We start from the raw sequence: 21,882 nt of genomic DNA, 5'->3' as shown, positions 1-21,882 counted from the left end.
TTTTGGCTCACTCTTAGGACTGTCGGCTCCTATCTGCCTTCGAGGGCAAGGCCGATGGCATAGCTGGGCCACAACTTTGAAGATCATCCAAAACAACTTGGAGCCTGCCCGAGCTCAGGGATTCGACTGGAAAAAGAGTTTTCATATGATGGAAAAGCAGCTCTATGGGGTGAGAGCAGAGGCCTGGCTAGCAGAGGGGCTAGTAAAGGGGGCTGAGGGAGGAGGTACGGAAAAAAACACTCAAAAGAGAGCTTTTTTTTTTGATAGGATCATCCCTTTCTGTGGGAGCAAGGCACAGCCATCCCCACCCTCGGCGCTGGCTCACACCTCTGGGTGAGCTGGACTCTTGTGTTGTTCAGTCTCCTGCCGCTTGTGAGTGACACCAGATCCGAGCACTGCTGCAGCCTCAGGGCCAGCATGCAGCTGGGTGTGAAACAGCAAACGAAGAACAGCCGGCCTGATGAGGCTAGTGACCACCGGGCCTGTCCCAGCTGGAGAATGGGGTAAGTACAGCGACATTTCCTGAGGGCAACAAAGCTGGTGAGGGGTCTGGAGAACAAGCCTTATGAGGAGAGGCTGAGGGAGCTGGGGGGGTTCAGCCTGGAGAAAAGGAGGCTGAGGGGAGACCTTCTCGCTCTCTACAACTCCCTGAAAGGAGGGTGTAGCCAGGGGGAGGTCGGTCTCTTCTCCCAAGTCACAGGTGATAGGACAAGAGGAAATGGCCTCAAGTTGTGCCAGGGGAGGTTCAGATTGGATATTAGCAAAAGTTTTTACACGGAAAGGGTTATTAAGCATTGGAATGGGCTGCCCAGGGAAGTGGTCGAGGCACCATCCCTGGAGGTATTCAAAAGACGGGTTGGCATAGTGCTTAGAGACATGGTTTGGTGATGGGTTTTATCAGTGTTGGGTTGACAGTTGGACTTGATGATCTGAAAGGTCCCTTCCAACCCAGACAATTTTATGGTTCCTGGCATCAAAGCAGAAAGGACGATGCTGTTCTTGGCAAGGAAAAAGCAGTATCGGTGACTGGGAGTGTGACTGGGGCTCCCAGAAATGATCCAAGCTTGGACCAGTGTTAGGACCAGTCTGTGCTCAAGCTTTATTTGAGGGGAAATGGGTTCTTGGAGGACCTGGGAGCAGAACGGTCTGTGCAGAGCAGGCGCTGTCTGAGATCACTAAGGTCCCTGCAGACCCACAGCTCCTGCTGTCCCTGCTGGAACCCGGCATGTTCCTGCTCCTCTCCCTTCAGGGGGTCCTGCAGGCCCGTGTTCGGGTTCCAGCCGTGGAGGAGAGCGGGGTGTTGAAACTCGCCTCGCTTCAGCCCTTCGGGTGGGGGGGATGCGTCTGTGTAAGCAGAAGAGCTGGGTACAGCCGCTGCCTGCGCCGTTCACGTGGTGGTGGTGGGGACACGAACGGATGGTAGGAGCGTGCAGCCTGGTAAACGGGGGCTTTTTGTGCCTAGAAAATGCTCCCCCGGCTACCCAGTACCTTACGCTGGGGAGACTGGGAGCGGTGCTGGGCTGCAGGGACCCACCCCAGCTGAATTCCTCTTGCAGGAGGGACTCGCAGCCCGGCATTTTCTGCCGTGGGGGATGCTTCCCGGCGCAGCTGTCACCCCAGTTCCCCTGAACCCCCCCCTCTTTGTTGGCAGAGCCCTTCAGCTGTCACCCAGCCCCTCGCTCCGCCTGGAGCTGACACAAGCGCCTTTTGGGCTGGGGGGGGGGGGGGGGGGGGCCGTTTCCCAGCCCGGCCCCTTCCTTCCCCGGCCGCAGCCGCTGCAGAGCCGCTCTCCCCCCGGGAGAGGGCAGCCCAGGGCAAGGATGGCACCCCCGGGGCGGGGCGGGGGGGGGATTTGCCCTCCCCGACCCTCCACTTGCAGCGGTGTCTGTGCAGGGGCTGCCCCAGCTCGTCTCTCCCGGAGCTGGGGGGCAGGAGTGGGGCAGAGATCCCTGGCTGGGAACCTGTGAATCCGTCCCCTCCTGTCCCAGAGCGTCTGGGAGCCAGAGGTGTCAATCCTTGGGGGTTGATGGGGATACCCATCAATTTATATTTAATACCCATCAATCCGCAGGGGGATACCCACACAGATACCCTCTGTCCCTCCTGGTGGGAGCCTTGCTGCATCAGGGCAACTTTATTCCATCCAGTTGCCTCTGGAGAGCTGTGGAGGGGACAAGGGGACACCACACTGGGCCCGTTTCTGCTTGGGGGGGGTCATCCCCATCACATCACGTTCTGCAGGAGGGTCCAGCTCTCACCCCAGGCCTGGACGTGGGGAGCTGAGCCCTGTTGCTGTATGAAGGTAGCTCAGTCAAAGCAGTTGTTCTCACAGACGTGTCCTTGATGCTCCCGGCTGTTGCTCTCAAGACCGGGAGTGTTGTTTGTCAGAGATGTCCAAGCCCTGTGGTTCTCACGACTCCTACAAATGTGGCAGGTTCCACCTGCCCGATAGTGAATCACTGCAGGTCTTTGGAAGCTGCTGATGGTCATCTCTGGCCATAGCTCCTGCCTGGTATCCCCATCCCAGGAGAAGCTGTGAGGGCCAGCACCACCTGTGTTAAAGGGGGTGATAAATCCTTCTCGGGGAGGGTACTGGCTGGAGTGCTCCGTCTCTGCCCCAGGTTAATGGAAGCCACATGCCACTGCATTCCCGCGTAGGCAAACAGCCTCTAGCGGGCTTCCAACAGAGCCATGGAAAATGCACAGTGTCAGGGAAAAAGAGCAGGAGGTGTCCTGGGTGCCAGCAGTAATGGAGGGCACTGTGACAGCTGGAAATGTGTGTATCGATGTGTAAGGCCCCGAGTCACCCCACTAGCAGGCCACAGTGGCCAGTTTCTGGCAGTCTCACCCAAAATTCCTCTTTGTCCCCAAACCTGCCAGTCCGTGTGAGCACAGGAGCAAAGCCCCCGTCCCGTGAGTTTCCCCACCCTGGTTCTGCCTCTGGCTGTGAGCAATTCCCAGGGCAAGTCTCAGAAGGCAAGTGATGCACTGGATTCGGGATGGTGCCTTCGTGGCTACTGCAGGCGGGGTCAGCTCAGCTTAGCTCCAAGGTTACTTGAAAACCAGAAGAAATACAGACGAACCCGATTAACTGCTGATCCCCAAACTGCCTCCCCAAACACACCGTGACGTACCGCACACCTGAGGCTCCCATCGGCGATCACCCTGGCCTGCCGGACAGGCTCTGCTGTGAACCCTTTGGCTGAGGCTCTTTGCTGCTTCTGCCACTGGAAGGGTCTTCCACAAGCTCCTTGAGAGCAAATTTTAGTCTCGCTGTTCTCCAGACCTATTCGTAGCCCTCTGTATTGATCTGGTGGAGCTCTCCTGGCTGTCACATCCCTCATGCTTTTCCACTACTTCCATCTAGTGAGTCAAACTTTGGGAAGCCAGTAACCTCACCGAGCTAAAGAGTGGATTCGGGCAGGGAGGGAGAAGAAGAGACCAAATATGCATCAAAAAAGACTCTAAACCAGTCAATACTGTGACGCTGCCATCTCTGGATGTTCTGGCTGAGCTCTAGAGCAGCTCTGATGATTGGGGCTCAGGAAATGCACAGCCACGCAGGAGAAGGGAAGATAAGTACCATGCTTGGTTGTTACTAAGAATACAATTATCCATACGCTAACGATTGCCTGCCTGATAGGATTACCAAGAAAGACAAACCGCGGTGAGGATCACAGCTTCACTTCCTTCCTCCCACCCCGGGGATTTAATCCTTTCTTTATTCGTGTTTTGTTTTTAGCCAGTCAATAAAAATCTCTGCTCTGGGACGTATCTCCAAAGCCTTTTCCCTGGAGGAAACTTTGAGGGCAGATTCCCATGTCTGCTCCCCTCGCACGTGGTTGGGAGAAAGCTCCGTGCCGGTTTTACCCTGGCAGGGATAGCTTAGGCCTTCTAATTTCAGCCTGCTTTGTAAAAGGTTGGCTAATCCTCCCAGCGGTCTCAAGAGGCAGGAAATCCTTGGTGGCAGCGTCTGGAAAGACCTGGCAACCTCTTGGCCAGTCTCCTTGCCAGCTCGTGATGGCTTTTGGGCACATTGTGTTTTTTGAGCCTCCTGTTTTTCTGACACCCCAGCACAAGGCGCTTGTGGGGAGGCTCTCATAGCCCGGCCACTCAGCACCCACTTACCTGGTGGGTGCGACGGCAGTTTATGGCACAAACGTGCCACCAATATTGCCCGCAGCTCCTGGGGAGGGTGGAGTGACACTTGGCATAGATGCATCACCAGATGCTCCTCACCGAGGAGAGTCGGCACATCCTTCCTTAGCCCTGCCAGCTCCTCTGCTCCCCAGCCAAGGGCTAATGAGGTGCAAATGCTCGTTAAGCGGTACACGCAGTCCAGCTGACACCCCAACCTGCACAGAGCTCCCCGCAGCCGCCCTGAGCTCACCCAGCTGCGGGTGCCTGTCTGCCCGCAGCGAGCATCCTAGGAGATGGAGACTTTTCCAAGTCAAACAGTTGTGAATGATGCAAGCGACTGCGTGGAATAGTCTGGGAATGACTTTTTGGATATAGGGCAGTGTCTAATGAAAGATCCTCCTGTCCCCAGCCAGACGCTGGCATCAGGCAGAGGCAGGCTGTTGGCAGCGCCAGCCTTCCTCACCCTGTCCCCCCCTTCCCGAATCCCACCCGTGGGTGCGGGTGGGTGCGTGTCTGCATCCCCGGGGGGGGGGGGGGGGTAGGACACCGCTCTGGCTGCCGGCTCCGTGCGGGAGGGGGGGTGCTGAGGCCGGGGAGAGGGGGGGGGCCCCGGGGCTGTGGGCAGGGCCCAGGCAGATGACGCCGGGTAAAGCCGGCTGAGAGCCTGCCCAGCCCCGCCGCAGGCCGAGCGGGCTGGCCGCGCACCCTCCGCGGCCGCGCAGTCGGGTCGGGCCGGTGCTCCGGCAGCAGGGCAAGGATGGACATGGCCGTGGACCTGTACCTGGCCGTCCCGCTGCTCTTCACCGTCCTGGCCCTCGTCCTCGCCTCCGTCTTCGTCAGGCTGCGGGGAGGCGAGGGGGAGCGGGCGGCGGAGCGGCCCCGGGAGCCGCCGGCGGCTGAGCCGGCCCGGGAGGGCGGCTCCGGCCCCGGGGGCGAAGCGGCGGCGGCGCCGGAGGAAGCGGGACCGGCCGCGGCCGAGGGGCCGGAGGACGAGGGGCGCCGGGTGCCGGTGGAGGAGGTCGGGGCGGGCGAGGAGGCGAAGGAGGCGGCTGGCGAGCAGCGGGAGGCGGTGGCAGAGCCCGGCCCGGCGGTCGAGCCTAGCCCCGCGGCCGCCGAGAGCATCCCCCGGCCGCCGCCCGCCGAGAGCATCCCCCTGCCGCCGCCCGCCGAGCCCCGGGAGCCCGAGAACCGGGAGGATGAGGAGAGCAAGGTAAGGCCGGCTCCCTGCGGACCCTCTCCCCGTCCCCCGGGACCGCTGGGGTCCCCGCAGCCGGTGTCCCCCCCGCCTTGCAGTGTCCCTTCCCCACTGCCTCCGTCCCCGCGGGAGGGGTTGGTGCCCGCGGGTGGCAGGGTGGGAGCGCAGCGCCCGGATTTTCCTCTAAAACAAGGGAAGTCCCGGTAAAAGATGGGGTTTGCCCTCGGGTGGGGACAAGCCCGTTGTCCCCGAGGGTGGCAACGGTGGTGGGGAGGGTGTTTTGGGCTCCTTTCCACCACCGCCCCCTAAGGTATGCTCTTAAAAATAATCAAAATAGTGAAGATTTAAGGGAAGAGATGTGTATGTCAGTGTGAGCCTCTCCTGTCTGCGCATCCAGCCCCTGGGAGTCTTTTCCTTCTCCCAAGAGCTAATCCAGGTGCTGGGGGACGGGTGCGTGTTTATTTCTCCTGTCTGCACCCTCTTTCTGTGGGTTGCCGCAAACTGTCCCCTTGCCAGCGCAGGGTTCCCTTATGCTGTCCCCGGCTGGCTGTCCTTGCCTGCCCCAGGGGAAGGGACTAGCTTCCCCCTCCTTCCCAGCCCCAGCAGGACACTGGCCCCAAGGTCTGACCCCTGGCTGAACTGGGGGGGGGGGGTGTCGGAGGGGGGAGTGATGCCTATAAACCCCTGGTAAATCCTCCTCCAGCACCGGATCTTGTTTAAAAATAAAAGGGCGACCCAGCCTACGTGGAAGGAGCTTGCTCTGCTCTTGCCAGGTTTGGATGGGACTCAGTGACAACCCAAGGTGCCCAAACTCATGGCGTTGGTGGCTTTTGCCCAAGGCGACCCCTTATCCCCATGGGGGGGAAGTGAGTAATGGGGTGCCTCAGAAACCCAGGAGGGATGCGTCGTCTGTGTGCAGGCAGCGTGTTTCGGCTGGGGAGAGGCAGGCCTGGGGCCCAGGCGCCTGCTGGCTATTATTAGCAGTATTTGTAATCCTCGGTGACTGTATCCAGGCTCCCGGGCAGTGCGCGGACAGCCCTCGCCTTGGAAAGCATCACCACTGACTCACTGGACGGCCTTGGGCAAGTCCCAGGGGGTTGCGCGCCCCCATCTGTCCCGTGGTGCTCTGACCCGCTCTGGGGCTGGGACTTGAGCCTGCCTCCCTGCGCTCTTCCTCACCTCCCCTTGTCATTTCTGAGCCTCGGAGCTCTCCCTCTCCCCTTCCCAGCACCCCTTGGCTGTGGGTTTGGCTCTCAAGCAGCCCCCTCCTTCATCCCAGCATTCTGGAAGCCACATCTGTCCCTCTGCCACGTGATTTATTGCTGCCTACGAGCACCAAGCTCCTTGTCAAGCAGGAGAGCCCCTGGGCTGCCGTCAGCCGGCTGGGCTAGCTCAGCAGCAAAGCTGGCCACTCAGCTGGAGCCGCCGTGGGGCCTGGGGTGCAGGCAGCGCTCTCTGATGAAGCGCAGCACCCCGTCGGGACAGATGGCAGAGCTCACGGGTTCCTCTGCTGTCTCACCAGCTTGAGTCTTCTCAGGAATGTTTCCCCTCCCCTCTGGCTGCTCTTCAGTCCCCGTTTCTTTGGAGAGGCACCGCTGCAATGCTTATCGCCTTCGGAGACGGGCTCGGCTCCTTTATCCCCACTCGGCACAGGTGTGATAACAGGGTTTGGCTCGCCTGGAGGTGAGCAGACTCAAGGCACAGGGTCCTCCAGAAGCCTGGCTGGGTCCCATGGGACTGGGGTCTCTGCTGCACTGCCCTCAGCCCCTCTCACAGCAGAGCAAAGGGGACACCAGAGCCGAGTAGGGTCCTGGCCAGTTTTTCCTCCTGGGAAATGGCTACCTCACTGTAGGAGCAAGGCTGGGCAAGTAGCCCTGGACCTGAGCGGTATCCCTTTGGGAAGGTCAGGACGGGGAGCAGGCGTTGGCTGCGATCCGGGTGGTGGTGGAGAGCAGCGGGAAGGGGGAGGGATGCTTCTCGCTGCTGAGTAAGTGTTTGGGAGCGCTGGCCCGCGCGTGATCCCGCGGCTGCCAGGATGGCTCAGCGCAGGCTGCCTGGCCGAGGCTGATGGTCCCATGGCACTGGGTGGCACCGCGGAGGGAGGACGTGTGTTTCCAGCAGGCACCACACATGTGTGAGCGGGAACCAGTGCTGGGGCTGCTGATCCAGGAGCCCATCCTGCGGGCAGAGCTGGGGAGACCATCCATAACTCTTCAGATTCTCCCCTGGGCTCCCCATTTTTGCGAGATGCTCCCTGTAAACACCCTCAAAGTTGCTTCATCCTCCTCCTCCAGCGCTGCTTAGGCCAAAGCCCGGCAGATGTTACTGGGACTGGCCTTGGGAAGAGCAGCAAGTGCTTTGCGGGCGGCTGCTGATGGAAACATGCTCTATCAAACCCATCTTGGCTCGGTTGAGGGCTGCGGTCCCCTGATGTGACTCAGCAGATGAGGCTCCCAGCAGCGTCGGGGCTGCTGCAGGCTCAGGGCTTCTTGGCTGAGTCGGTACCTCGCAAGCTCAGGGCTGTTCTCAGCACTCAGAGAGCTTTCTTTCCTTTTTTTTTTTTTTTTTTTCCTTTTCCCCCTCCCATTTGCTCAGGACATACTGCACTGGGCTGGTTCGGATTCACTGCAGCCATTAACCACTCAACCAAACTGCTGATGGATGAACCCACCTGGGGAGAGCAGCCTCGGCGTGTTTAATGGCTGGAGCTCTGCACCCCTCTGCCTCCTTCCTTCCCTTCTCCTTGCCCATGAAAACCGGTATCTGCGATGTGCAACCGGCTGCTAAAATCCGTGGGGGTTGAGGCTTCCCTGCCCCTCTCTGGGAGGAACGGACGGTCACAGCATCGTGTCCACGGCTACAAAATGAACCAGGGGCAGGGCAGGGCAAGGAGCCCGGGAGTCCTTGTTGCCATTAACCGCTGGTAGCGGTTCCCCTTGTCTCTGCTGGCTCCCATCACTGAAAAAAAGTTAATTAGTGTGTCGCTGTCTGTTCTCATCCCCATCCCCAGCTTGTTAATGGATGAGGCAGGGCTGTCAAAGCGATCCCCTAACGAAAAGCTGTTGGGTGGGAACTGCAGCGTTGCTGGGGCTGCCGAGTCTGGTTTTTGCGAGAAATGGTCAGAAAATTCCAATTCTGTAATGAGTATTTCTGGCCTGGAAGTGGCAGATGGCAGCGATAGGGCAGGGTTTTCAGTGGTGATCCAGAGCCACCGCTGGGATGCCCTCCTGGCTGGGATGCTCCGGAGATGGAGAGGGTGAGTGGGCAGTGCCAGGCTCTCTGCTGGGCACAGCATCTTGGCTGGTTTGCCAAGGATTGACCGCAGCTGGTGGCTTCAAACAGAGCAGGGTCAAGTGGGTGACAGTGGGGAGAGAGGGAACAGCTCTGGAGGTGATCTGGGAAGGGAAGACCTCGTACTCAGAGCTGCTCAGCTCATCCTGGCCAGGGACAGTCATAGAAACCCTGCCTGTTCAGGATACTGTGCTGTCACCCAGCTGGGAAAGGCACAAAGGGGATGTCACCTGCCTCTTCTGCAAAGCTCTGGCTGCCTTTCCCTTGTTCCTCCAACCCATCTGGGCCTTCTGGGGGCTCCCAGCACCCCTGGAAACACCAGGCAGCAGAAGCACAAACCACCTGGCTCCCAGCAGAGACCCTCTTTAAATTTAAGTCCCCTCTAACACCTCCTGTCTGCCTTCTCTGTACCGGAGGGGAGACGGTGTCTAATTAGCCTGGCTTTAATTGGTGACTGTGCAGGCTGCTGCAGGGCTGGGACAGGAGCTCTGCCGTCCCGCAGCGCGGTGGGGAGGGATGTGACGATGGGCTACCCCTAGTCACAGCCTTGGTAGTGGCACGGGGCCCTGCCAGTGGGATGCGGAGCTTTCCTGCCAAACCCATCATTACTCGGCTGAGCCCTGGCTCTCACCTGGTGCAGCCTGTGCCGCTGACAAACGCATCATCTCTTGCAGTGTCCGCACATCGAGAAGTGAGGCGGGACGTGTGTCACCCCCCTGGGAACCTTGTGTGTGTGTCCCTCCCCTGCATCTAAGCCATAGGGTTGGGGCACGGTGGGGGCTTTCTGTTGTGTCCCCTCCAGCAGGTCTGGGGTATCGGGGGCTGCCCAGGGTACAGGGTCCCGTCTGGGCAGGGTACAGCCCCGGGAGCCCACACAGAGCCAGTGTGCAGAGGACTCGTTGCCTTCTAAAGTGGCCGCCCATGTGGACGGCTGGTGGGTAAGCCTCCAAGGTGAGGGCAGGCGTTGCCCGCCCCTGCTCCCTGCCCGAGGATGCCCTCTGGTCCATCCCTGGCAGCAAGAGACATCCTGGTGTTTGTACCTGTGGTGTTCACTTGCCAGAGGCTGGAGCAAAAAAGGGGAGAGCAGGGGATGAGCCACTGGGTGCCATGCCGGGGGTGCTGTACCACGGCGTGACGGTGTCTGCAGGGACAGGCGCTGCCGAGCCGGGACTCCTCACCCTCCCGTGGGACACGCCGGTGTTTTCCCAATTAGACCTGGCACTGCCTGACCCCTTGCTGGGGGCCGGGTGGCCCCAGAGCTTTGGTGGGACTCTGGCCACTCTGTGGCTCATCTTTGCTCGCAGCAGTGATGGGGGGACTGGTGGGAGCAGATGCTCCCCACACTTTGCAGGGGGGTCAGACCTATGAAGCACTGCTTCTCCATGAGGAATGTCCCCTGCTGGGCACCCCCGGGGCTGGCAGGGCCATCACCTGGGGCAGGAAAACCTCTTATTCTGTAGCAGCTGCTCCTCTGGCTGGCGGGAGGATGGAGAGCCCCAGCAGTGGGGTGAAAAGGAGCTGCCAACATTATTCTTTTTTTTTTTTCTTTTTTTTTTTTAAAGGCTTCTTCCTTCCCTTTTTCCTCCTGGCTTTTCTCTTTCTGGCTGGCTGTCTCCTGTCTGCTTTCTTTCCCTCTTGCAACATCTTGCATCAGGCTTGGAGCAGAAAGTGCAGCCATAAATGGCAACACACAGGGCCTGGGAGTTCAATCCAAGACAATTTTCTCCCCCTGCTTTGCAGCCTGGGATCTTCCCTTTTCCCGGAGCTGGAGTGGGGCACTCATTAGTCCCCATCCTGCCTGTAGTTGCCAGGGCTGTCCCTTTGACTGAGGAAAGGGGGAGGGACACACCAGCCCCACAGCCTCCCCCTGTCCCTTCTGAGAAGGGAAACCCGTTGCTCGGAGGGGTTTGCACCGGGGATGGAGGAAGCAGGGAGGAAATGGCCAGAAATGAGCTGAAAACCAGATGATGCTGTGACGGGGAGCCCCGTCTCCATCTCCTGTAGGGCTGGGAGAGGGCTCCCATGGTGGCAGAGCCACAAGGGGGGTTTCTGGGAGGACAACACCAAGCTCCTCCATTCGAGCTGTCTTCCCCTGAGTGACTTGGGTCTGTCTGTGGTTGGTGCTGCCCGTGCCCAAAATGTCCCTGGAGGTCTTGTCCTCACTCCTGCTTTGCTCCAAAGTCTCTGCTGCTCCACGCGCAGGCGTCTCCCTTGCTGGCTGTGGAAGCTAAAGGGCAAAAGCCTGTTTCTGATGATCCAACAAATGCTTTAGCTGGAAAGCCAAGAGCTGCCAAAAGCCAAGACAGATCTATTGCCGAATTGTTATTTAAGGTAAACGACTTGTTGGATTTTTTAACCCTGCGGTGGCGGGCGCTGGCCTTTCCAGAGCCCCTGGCAAGCTGCGCAGAGCTGTGATTCAGATGTAAGCGGGCACGGGATGTGCTGTGGCATGGGCTGGGTCCATCCCTGTGGCCTCGGGGCCAGGCAGCTGCCACCGAACGCGTCCCCGTGCCAATGCCGGCAGCAATGAGATCTTTGTTTGCTGCAGCAGCTGGCTTGGGCGGCTCGTGTCAAGTCTTCTCCAGATACTCCTGGATAATGACGTGCGTAATGTCCCTGCAGCGCTTCTTGTCGCCCTTTTTTTTTCTGCGGGGAGGCTCTCTTGGTCGGTGTGCAACTGCGGAGAGACGTGGGCTGGCGGCAGGAGCACCCGACTCCCTGCTTCTCCAGCACCTCCTGCTGCCATCTGGCCCTGGTCCCTGCTTCTCTCACTCCCCACCACTCAAAGCAGTCTCCCTGTATTGCCCCTGGGCTGTTCTTCATATAGAAGAGCAGTGCCTGGGGTGCCATGGTGTCCTCTTTCGTTGTCAGCGTTGCCCCAATGCTTTCCCCCTCCATTTTTTGGCTGGAGGTCACTGCCCTGCTCTCACAGAGCATCCCGTGGCCAGGGCACGGCAGCCCCCAGCTCAGCTGTACTTGCCCCACGGCTGCAAAAGGAACCGACCACAGCAGGGCTGAGGAGCCCTGAAATTTGGGGCAGGCTCCCTGGGGGTGTCAGGATGCTCCAGGCAGGGAGGGCTCTCCCCTCCGTCCAGGGGCTGCGGGCACAGCCAGGCTCAGGGTGGGGGTTTTGTCCCTGCTGATGGTTTTTTCAAGCCAGCCCGGAGGCTGCTCCCAGCCCGGCGCTGGTATTTCCCTGCAAGGCCAACAGACGCGATGTCCCAGCTCCCTGCCCACGCGTATCCTCCTCCACGGCCGCCCGCCCGGCGCAGCGGGGAAAGGATCAGCTGAGAAGGACTTGTGCTGGGGGAGGGCAGGGGAAAGAAAGCTTTGCAGGGGGGTCGAGGCCATTCTGCGTTCAAAGCTGATGTGGGGCTGAGAGGACAGAGATGTCCCGGCTCCGGGATTGCAGCAGGGGGGACAGGAGGGTTTCAAGGGGGATGTTACCTGGTGATGGAGAAGGCAGAGCAGGCCCTGCAAGTGTTAATGAACTGAGCGTACCATGCTCTTCCTCTCCCCTCCTGCTGGCCCTGGGCAGCTGCCTCCAGCCCTGTGGGACACCCAGCAGCTCCAAACCCTGGCTCCATGGCTGGGCACTGAAGGTCTCTGGTGTTCCTCACCCCATGGCTTGGCACATGGATCGGAGGCAATGGGGCAAGGCGGGCTGCTGGCCACATCTGGAGATCTGTCCTCGTGTCCTGGTGCTTCCAGGGCTGGTTGGTTAAACATGGGGAGGGCTCAGGGGTGTTTGTGCTCAAAGCCTTTTGCCTCTTTCCAGATACCACCTCTGGGTGCCTCACCTGGGTCCAACCTCGGGCCAACGGGACAAGCGGAGGGTGGATGCGGCCAAGCAGTGCTTTCCAGCAAGACAGAGGTGCGTGGGATGGAGAGACGGCCTGGGGAGGGTGGCACAACAGGTGCTGGTGTCCCTGTGTGGATGGGACATTGTTCCAGGGGAGCAGTGGCCATGGAGGGGGCAAAGCTTGCCCGCTGTGCTCCCCTGGGCAGGGGTTGGTTGGGCTTTTAATGGCTTGGTCCATTGAAAGCAGAGAGAAACAGTGCTCCAGGTGCAGATGTGCTGCCTGGATGTGCAGGGAGCGGTGCCTGGCTCATGTTGGGGGTCAGGATAAGGCAGCCTGGGGGGCTCTGGAGGTGGCACAGCGATGGCTGAGGGAGCGAGCGGCCCCGGCGAGGGGGACAGACGGGGATGTCAAGGTCAGGGCTGCAGCACAGGGGGAAAGGGAGGTGCTGGCATCTGCCTCTGAGCCATCCAAGCAGAAAAATGTCACGCTGCAGCGAGCTACTGGCTGCCACGAGTGGGGGGTTCCCAGCACAGCCACAGCACGTTGCTGTCGCCTGGCATCCACGACTGCTCCCTCTCTGCTCCCATCAAATGTTTCTTCCTCTGGGTTGGAGCACAGATATTTTCCTTCCTTGGAGGTTTGGCACCCAAATTTCCTACTTGCTTCCATTGTTAAATGCTGAGGAACACTCAGTTCCTAACACCTGGACAGGGACACAGGCTAAAATATCCCTTCTTGTATCAGCTCCTGGAGGGTCGGGACTCCCTGGGGACATCCTGGCTTGCAGGGAGAGATGGATGTGATGGGGAACTGCTGCCCCGGACTCATGGCTGCATCCCTGAGGCCAGGGCTGAGCATCCCCTCCCTGCGCCCTCCCCAAAGCCGCTCCTTTGGGTGCTGCCCCACTCCCAGCCATCCCCAGGGGAATCCCGGGTGTCCAGCGGGAAGTGCCCATGTTTGGAAGCACGACCCAAAATAGCGGTGGCTGTGGGGGGTGGGGGTCTCGGCAGCGTGTCCTTCTGGGGAGCCCGAGAGCAGGGTGGAGAGAAGAAGCCAAATGGCTGTGAATAATGCGCATTCCTCACCGATGACAAACTAACCTACTTCTGGGTCGGGGCTGCGTACTGCACTCCGATTTATCTAAGGCCATGCATTGCAAAGCCTTGGCTCTACGCAGGGTCCTTCTCGGACCGTCTTCATTCCCCTCAGGTCTCCTTCACCCCAACTTTTCCCGTGCGCTCAACAGCGTGGCTGCCTGCCAGGCTCCCTCCCTGCTCCTTCCCCTCTCTCCCGTGTGCTTTGCCCTTCACACGCCAGCCCCATCGCTTGGAATGGGATGCAGAGGGACGGGAGGATGCAGGAGGACATGTGCTCCAGGATGCTGTTGACCTCTGGGCTTGGCTCACGGGGGGGTTGCAGCCTGGGTGCTGCGCTTTGTGGGAAGAAGGCACGTACACAGGAGCGTTGCCACATGTCCCTGTCCTCTCCAGAGCTGGAGCGCTCCTTTCCCTCCCCACTTGCTGTTTGCATGACTTTCTGCTGCCTGTCCCACAAGGGGAAGGAATCTGGGCTGGATGAAGGAGGCAACCCCAAAACTTCCAAAATTGCTTTGCTTTTATAAAAAATAACGTGCTGTTGCTGTTCCTGTGTGTGCTCCAGAGACCGGCCCTGCCACCGCACTGTGTGGGCTGGGGGTCCACAGGCAGGAGCCAGCGGTGTCTCGGGGGGTTGCTGCCAGACAAGGCTGGGAGGGCTCCTGGTGGGGTCCCAGCATGACCCCCCAGCGTTACCTTCGACCACTGGTCCTGGCTGGTGAGTGCTCCCGTGCTTTGGAGCAGCTGCTTGCCCCGTGGCAGCAAGGTGGCTTTTGCTGGGGGCTTGCCTTTTCCCAACGCTGAGATGGTCCATCCAAGCCTGGCCTGGGGGCACACAGAAGTCCCTGTGGATCGTGGCTTGGTCCCCTGGACATCCCTCGGCTGGATGAGGGGGTACTGGTGGAGGATGCCAGCACAGGAGGGTGCTCAGGCACAAGGCTGTGCCTGGGGACACTGGGATAGCAAGTTCTTCTTAAAAACCTTAATATCCCCTCGATTATGGGGAGGCACTTGCATTTTGCAGCCTTTGGGTGGGAATGCCATAAGCAGGGCCCATTTCCCCCCACTGACCAGCAAGAGGAAAGCAGACTAATGAACCTCGCTCATTAGCGAGCATCCTTTTAGGCCTGTTCCCTGAAGGAGGCAGGGAAGGAGTGCCCAGCCCTTGTCTTGGGAGCTCCGGTCCCTGCCCTGCGGGCTCTGGAGCCCTGACCACGCACAGGTTATTTAGCACAGCACCTTCTCCTCTGTTTTTAACTCCTCCAGGAGGAAGATCCGGACTCAGAAAACGAGAAGCTGGTGGTGAAAGAGCCGGAGGATGAGGATGGTGAGTGTCGAGCAAGCCAGGACCCTGCCGGGAGGGTACAGATGGGTCTGAAGCCCCGAGCGCTTGGGGATGGTCTCCTTCCTCCAGGAAATACGCAGGAAATTCCTACCCCGGCAGCAGCCCCTCTCTTTGCTTCCGCAGATGCCCTTGGGCTGCTTGCCATGGGGTAGCTTTGCGATGCAGCTGCCCCAAAAGCTCCTTGCTCACATCCAGGACAATCTCCAGGGGCTTTAGTCAGAGCTGTGTTTAACTGATTAGCCAATTAGTTGATTGGAAAATGATTAATTGACTAATTGGGGTGACAACTGCTGCATTCAGAAGAAAATGAAACAGATGGTGCCAAGCAAGAGTGTGTGTCTGACGGGGACTCTGCTCTCCTGAGATGTCCCCAGGAGCCCCTGCCCGGGGTGGCCGGGGGCAGCTGGGGTAGCAGGAGAGCGTGGGGTTCCCCCTTCCCTGCCCCACTTTCTGCTTGCCCTTTTTAAGGCTCTGCGTGGCAATCCCCTGGCTCGGGAGGATTACGCCTAATGCCACAGAGAATCAAATTTTAATCCCGGTGCCATAACCACAAGGTGGGGGAAGCGCCTTGTGAGACGGGGTTCCCAAAAGACGCTTCTTCCACCCGGTTAAGCTTCGTGGCAGCACTGGTGATCGGGGATGTCACCCTGCGCGAGACCTGGATTGAGGAATGATGACGATACTCAGTAACGCTGCCGTGCCAGGACCTGCCTCCTTCGGTTCAGCTCTGTTTCAGGGCTGCTCCGGCTCCGCTGTGCATCCCCCTGAAGTGGCTGCGGCTCGGGAGCAGGGGGAGATGACAGTCCGTAGGTCATTGCTAGCCCAGCATCCTCCTTAATCACCTCCTGCACACAGTTGCTGACCCCTCTCCTGAATTATTTACACCATTTCTGAGGTGTTTTGATGGAACTGGATAAAGCGATGGCTCGGTTTGATGACAAGGAGGCGAGTGGTGTGCAGCTGGGAATAACGGTGGTGCCCTGGCTTTGCTGGGGAGAAACCTGCCTCCTGCTTCACCCTTTCTCCTGCGCATCCCTTCGTCCTGGCCCAACTCAAGCCACTGAGCTGCCACCCCGTGAGCAGAGATTCCCCTTGGGCATGTGGGGATTGTGTAGGCAGTCTGTCACTAGCCCAGGATGCTGCTGTGGTAGCCAAAACCATTACAGCAACCTTCTCCCCGCTGCGGGGAGCTGACAGGGAGGAGGCAGGTACTTGTTGGGTGCACAGAGCGTGCCAGTCCGAGCGTCTTTGGACCAGAGATGAGCTTGAGGGGCTGCTTCCACCCTGCGAGCCCAGCGCTGGCAACGCGAGGGCAGAGAGATGAAAGACAAATGTTTTCATTAATGTGGACTCACGGAGGCTCTGTGTAAGTAGGTCACCTCACATTTCTGCAGTGTTTTCGCCGTTCATGTGAGAACTCGGCCTCCTCTTTTCCGTGTGTTTCCTGAAGTTTGTTTTCGGTCTGCAAGGAGAGTTCCTGAGCTCAGAAAACAGCCGGTGGTTTCCAAAGCCGCACACTGGCTCCTTTTTTAACCACAACATGTGGGCAGGGAGATGGGTAGCCGCCTCGCCTCCCTCTTCCCCTATTCTTGTCTGGCAGGGTGGCGATTAAACTGCCCTTTTGGGGACAGGCAAAATCCCAAATCTCAATTTACTTGGCTGAACACCACGTGAGGGAAACAATCTTAATTGTCCTTGAAAACAGGCGAGCTACACAAAGGTAACGAAACGGCTCCTGCTCTGCATCAGGGTAAGAAACAGGATGTTACACCCTATTTTATTATTTTTTCTTTCTCTTAATATCTTCCAAAGCAGCTGCCAGCTGAATTTTCTTTCTGTGCACTTTTGCGGCCACCCGAAGGGCTGATAAGCCGCAGCATTACTGCTTGTTTCCAGCTGGCCAGGCGTGTTTGTCCGCCTGCTCGGAGGGTTTTCCCACCGAGGGAAGTGGGATGTGGCCGAGCTGAATGTTTGGGGCTGCGGGATGGCAGCATTGGGGTGCTTGTGTTCGGACACTTGTGAAGATGCCAGGGAAAGGGTTTGTTCCTCAGGAGTCCTGATTGATGTTTTGGGATTAGAGGAACACTCTGGATCATTAACTGAGCAGTAATCCACTAGGGCTTCCCAGGGAAGCTCCCCAGGAGATGTAAAGGGAGGAAATGCGGATATCTGCAGGGAGGAGGTTTCTGTTAAATTCCCAGCCCACAACTATCACTCCAGGCACGCTCCATATGGCAGTGACCTTGCAGCTTTGGCACGCTCAGTCCCGTACCTGCCCGCGCAGCCTTGCACAGCTTGTTTTCAAGAGTTCAGGTTTCCCCATCTACAAAATGAGGCTCCGACTTGCCTTGTGCGTGGGGGTCCCCAAGGTCTGCGGGGGCTCTGGCAACAGCTGAGAGCATGCGTGAGCTTGGGGTTGGAGTTGTTGCTAAATCAAGCAGCTGACCTTGGACACGGGGAGAAAATCCTTAAGGGCAGTATTGACCAGAAAACAGAGGGAAGCTGCTGATGCTGAAACCTTCTGGGTATGAGGAAGGGAGGAGACGGGCTGTGGGGTGTTTTTTATTTGGGCAGGTGGAGGAGGAGAGACTTTCATGAATGTGGTGCCTGCAACAGCAGCAGCAAGGATTGGAAGGGGCTTCCCAGGGGGCTGGGGACAGGTGATGGATCCATGGGTTTCGTACAAGTTGGGGCTTTCTCTCCAGCCACAGAAGCCGGGGGAGTTTCACCACTTTTGGGGTCTTGCTGGTGCTGGGAGGTATCATCCTGGATATTTGGGTTGTGGATAACATGCAATTTTTCAGGGCCGTGTAGATAATACAATAACATCTTCCTTTTGTGGACCCCTTAGAAGTATCCCCAGGGCTCCGAGGGTCGGTGGAAGCAGCAGATGTTTCTGGGTGGATGTGGACACAGCTCGACGTGGAGCAGCCGTGTCCTGCAGTCCTTGGGAGATAAAGGCTGGCAGATAAACAGCCCACAGATAACCAAGAAAGGCAACTACCCGAAGGAGCCTCTCTTCCTGGGATGCCCTTTGGAGTGACCTCCACTCCTGTTGTTTTCTCCCATCTATAGGAAGATAAAGCAGGGGAGAGGTTTTTAAAAGCAAATAGTGCTCGAACAAAATCCGATTGGAAAAGGATCGGCTTTGGCTCAGGGTCCGTGAGCTTCGGTGCTCTAATTAGCACAGGGCAGAGGCTGGCAAGCCGGGCAGGAGAGCACCCAGGCCTGGAGAAGGAAACCTCAGTTTCCTCTTCAGGTCTGTTGGCTGGTGACAGAGGGACTTGGACCCAGCTGTGTTGGTGCTCCTGGGGCTGCCTCGGCTCAGCTCTGTTTGCAGCCCCGAGATTTGCTGTGCGGGACCTTCTTTTTTTCACAGGCTTTCTCCAGGGCTGCAGGAGAGCTGCTGGGCTGCATGGCCTGGGACAGCTCTGCTGGTGGCACCATCCGTGAGCCCTGAGCATGGGAAAGGGCCCCTGGACGAGAGGGAGGGAGGGAGGAGGAATGCAAGTCTGGAGAGAAGCGGAAAATGCTGCGAGCTAATCAGGGCAGGATTAGCATGTCTTGATAAGCCAAGATGGGCCTGCAAGGCTTTGATTCCAAAGAGAGCGATAGCATATGGTTCCCGTGCTGCAGGATTTACTTGTATCTGCTTCCAAGCAGGGCTGCTCGCTCCCAGCGCTCCTCCCTGTTTCCAGGGCTAAGCTGCAGCTGGGGCTCCTGCTGTCCTCTGGCCAGCAGCACCTTGGCTCTCCACTGCAATCCACACAGCTTCCCTGACGCTGCCCAGGCTTTCTGAAGGCTGGAGCTGACTGAGGAAGAGTGTTTTGGAGTGGCCACGGTGTATGGGGTGCAGGAGCAGGAGTCAGGGAGAAGCTCAAGGGAACAAGCCCACTGCTGTTGATCGTTGCCTTCAGGAGGCCTCTGGCTCACACGATCTCCTTCTCTTCTTTGTCTCTCCCTCTCCCACTCTCCAGCTGCAGATGAGACGTTCTCTTTTAAATACAGTCCTGGAAAGCTGAGGGGAAACCAGTACAAGTCCATGATGACCAAAGAAGAACTCGAGGAAGAACAAAGGTAAGCTGAGTTTCCTTTTTCTTTTTGCCCAAGGCCAGCTGGTTGGCATCCTCTTGAAACAAGCTGAGTGTCTTCAGACCTCTCTCTCCCCAAACCACCTTAGTAGCCTTGGGCTCAACATCTCACTGCACCACAGTCCAGACCTCTCCCACCCAGGAAGACACAAGAGCAAATAAAGTCATGCTGATGTAGGATATGGAGACACTGTGGCCCTGTGTGCCTTCCAAGTTGTTCAAGCTCCTTCTCTGGATGCTTGGAACAGATTTTCCGGCTGATACAAGCTGGTGTAGTTCCCCTGGTCCCATTAGCACCACATTGATTTACATCTGTTGAGGACCTGATCTCTAGCTACTCCCCCTCCCTTTACCCTGTGGACGGCCTCCGAACCAAGGACATGGGCATAGCTCAGAAATACTGGAGCAAAGTGAGTGAATGCAGGGCTTTAGAGTTCGTTGTGATGGGGCTGGAAACATCAGTATCCAGGACTGGCTTCTCAGCTGTAAGTGGTGGGGATTTGCCATGTAGCAGGTAGAGATGGAGAATTGTCCATCTCACAATTTTGGTAAAGTTTCTTCCTGAGCCTGAGCCCTGCATGAAAAAGAAGGAAGAGTTTGTCCTGCTACTGAAAACAAGCTTTCTAGGTTGAGATTTCCCAGCCTATACAATGGAAATCAACCCCAACCTGGCACCTCGAGCTGCAAAGCCCTCTCCAAAGCCAGTCTGCTGTCAGTGTGAAGTCTCTGCTCGACGTGTGGAGGGAGTCCTTCAGCCCACGGGCAAGCAGAGCCCACGCTAAACCAGAGATGTCAAACCCCACGGCCAAGGGCTTTGCCCTACAAGCAGGCTCTGTGCCGGGCTGCCCCCTGTGCAGCTCATACCCCTTCCTTCTGGGCCGAGCTGCAGGGAACTGATTTCCCAGTGGTGGCTCAACAAGCCTGGGAGATGTTGTTCTCTCCATTGCTGTCCCAAGGGCTGTGGGACCCAATTCTGCACCCAGCGGTGCGCACCTCCTGGAAAGATTGGGGGGAATTTGTCACCCCTTGCCTGTGATGCCCTGGTCTAAAGTGCCACCACAACTGGTGCGGTGTAAAGCCCCGACACGGACCAAGAGGAAACTCAAGCGCATCAGGGAAGGCAGGGATGGAGGGATCGCACCTTGCCCCTGGGTCTGGCATGCTCCTGCTGGCAAGCCTTGCCTCGAGGCCCTTGGGCAACATCTCTGTGTTGCCAGTGACCGGGCTGGCCAAAGTGTGTCTCCGTGGCATGAGCAGCAACGTAAATCCAGAGACCTGCCCAAGCAGTGGCACTGACACACTCTCCCTCTGAACCTGGGAAAGACTCAGGGGTGCACAGGGCTCCTGCAGCCATTCTTTCCACCTCAAACCCAACCTTCCCAACAAGAGATGTCTTCCCTTTCTCCCCCGGCTTCTGGGCTCTCAGTTGTCCTCAGATCTTGGGCTTCACCTGCCTTATAGCACTGCCAGGAGCAAAGATCTGCAAGGGCTGTGTGCTCTGGGGACAGCAATGACCTCCGGTTTCCTCCGGCACAGGGTTGATTCTGCATTGGTGGCATCAGGAAAAATGTTTGCTTTCTTCCTTTTGTTCTATCTTTATCGTGCCTGAAGCCCCCAACCTGTAAAGGAGGTCTGTTAGCGTCATTGTGTTTTTCACCTGGGGAGGGGGGTGGTGGAATGAACTGAGTGAATGTGGGAGACACCCGTGAGGCTCAGTGGGAATTGCATTTCAGGATCCTGCGAAGCACCAATGCAAAAATCTGCTTGCAGCAGGCAAATTCAAACCCTTTGCACCCACAGCTCCATCCAAACCAGCTGAGCAATCGCTGCTTAGGTTTTCAGGGCCGGGAGCCTTGGGCTGATTCCTCTGTGGCAACAAATGCTCTTGCTGTCACCTGGGGATACTGAGGGGACATTGCCTATGGACAGCAGTGGGAGGGGGGAGTTGTTTTCAGGAATGTAGAACAGGCTCCAGGGGGTGATGGACCTTTCCTGGGCATGTGGGACCTCCCAGGCATCGCTGCTCACGTCCATCTGGAGCGGTCCCAGGGCAGGACAGTGCACCTAGAAGTGATGGACATTGTCTGGGCATCAGGTCCCTTGGTGGCTCTCAGCAGCTTTCCTCACTGAGGGCTATCGGCAGACGTGTTTTTCCTACCGCTCCTTTACTTTCTTCTCTTCCATATTTGTGTTGTGCATTTCTTTAAGGCAGCTTTGTGAATTTTTTTTTTTTTTTTTTTTTTTCTGTCTTGCTTTGTCGCTGGCTTACTTCCCTCCCCCCCCCCCGCCAAATCTTCACTGCGGCATCAGCAGCTTTTCATTTCAGGCCTCGCAGGTGGTGTCAGGGGGCAGGGCTGCTGCCAGGTAAGCTCCCCGGGGCCAGCTGGGCGCAGGGGCTCAGCCCCGTCCTGCATCCTTCTCCCTCGGCAGCCCCATCCCTCTCCCCGACTCCGTGCACCCCGACCCTGCCGCTGACCTGCCCTGACCCGGGTTTGCCGCCTTTATGTTGCAGGATTGAGCTGACCTCTGATCTCACATCTCTGTAGCAAGGTCCTTAGGTCCTCGGCCACAAACATTCTTGCAAATCTTTTTGGTAAGGATGCGCTGTTAGAAGTAGTGGTACCTCTGATAACATCTGCTAATGTGGGTTTTTTTGGGTTGGGTTTTTTTTTTTTATTTTGCTTTTGGGTCTCATTTTCTGGGGGAGACTTTGTTTCTGAGCTGCAGTGGCCTGTCCCACATCCCTCCCCACCTCCCTCCCCTTTCCCTCCTCATAACAGATTACTGAGTCCGCTCCCCTCTGCCTCCATCTCGCTTTCCATGAGCGCTCCGGGGAATATGGGGGCTCTCACGTTTGGATGCTCACCTCTTCCGTCTTGGATGCCTGAAGCTGGACATCCCATGACTGCTTCTGTTTACTCAT

The 21,882-nt window shown here is 58.0% G+C and overlaps 1 protein-coding gene across 2 annotated transcripts in view; it reads left to right on the top strand.

Annotated features, from left to right (window-relative positions):
- Positions 1-4,897: 4,897 nt before the first annotated feature.
- The window catches only part of MXRA7 (matrix remodeling associated 7), a 30,691-nt gene continuing 13,706 nt past the window's right edge, over positions 4,898-21,882 (top strand). Inside the window, exons 1-4 of one of the 2 annotated variants that reach the window (XM_074160224.1) lie at positions 4,898-5,350; positions 12,405-12,500; positions 14,790-14,850; positions 18,846-18,945. In XM_074160224.1, the coding sequence (XP_074016325.1) occupies positions 4,898-5,350; positions 12,405-12,500; positions 14,790-14,850; positions 18,846-18,945 (710 nt within the window). The remainder of the gene's footprint in view (positions 5,351-12,404; positions 12,501-14,789; positions 14,851-18,845; positions 18,946-21,882) is intronic. The other variant, XM_074160225.1, reaches the window with a different exon arrangement.

Source organism: Numenius arquata, chromosome 17 (genome assembly GCF_964106895.1).
Source record: "Numenius arquata chromosome 17, bNumArq3.hap1.1, whole genome shotgun sequence".
Taxonomy (NCBI): Eukaryota; Metazoa; Chordata; class Aves; order Charadriiformes; family Scolopacidae; genus Numenius; species Numenius arquata.
Note: the sequence above shows the minus strand (reverse complement) of the source record. Positions and strands in the feature narration are given on the sequence as shown.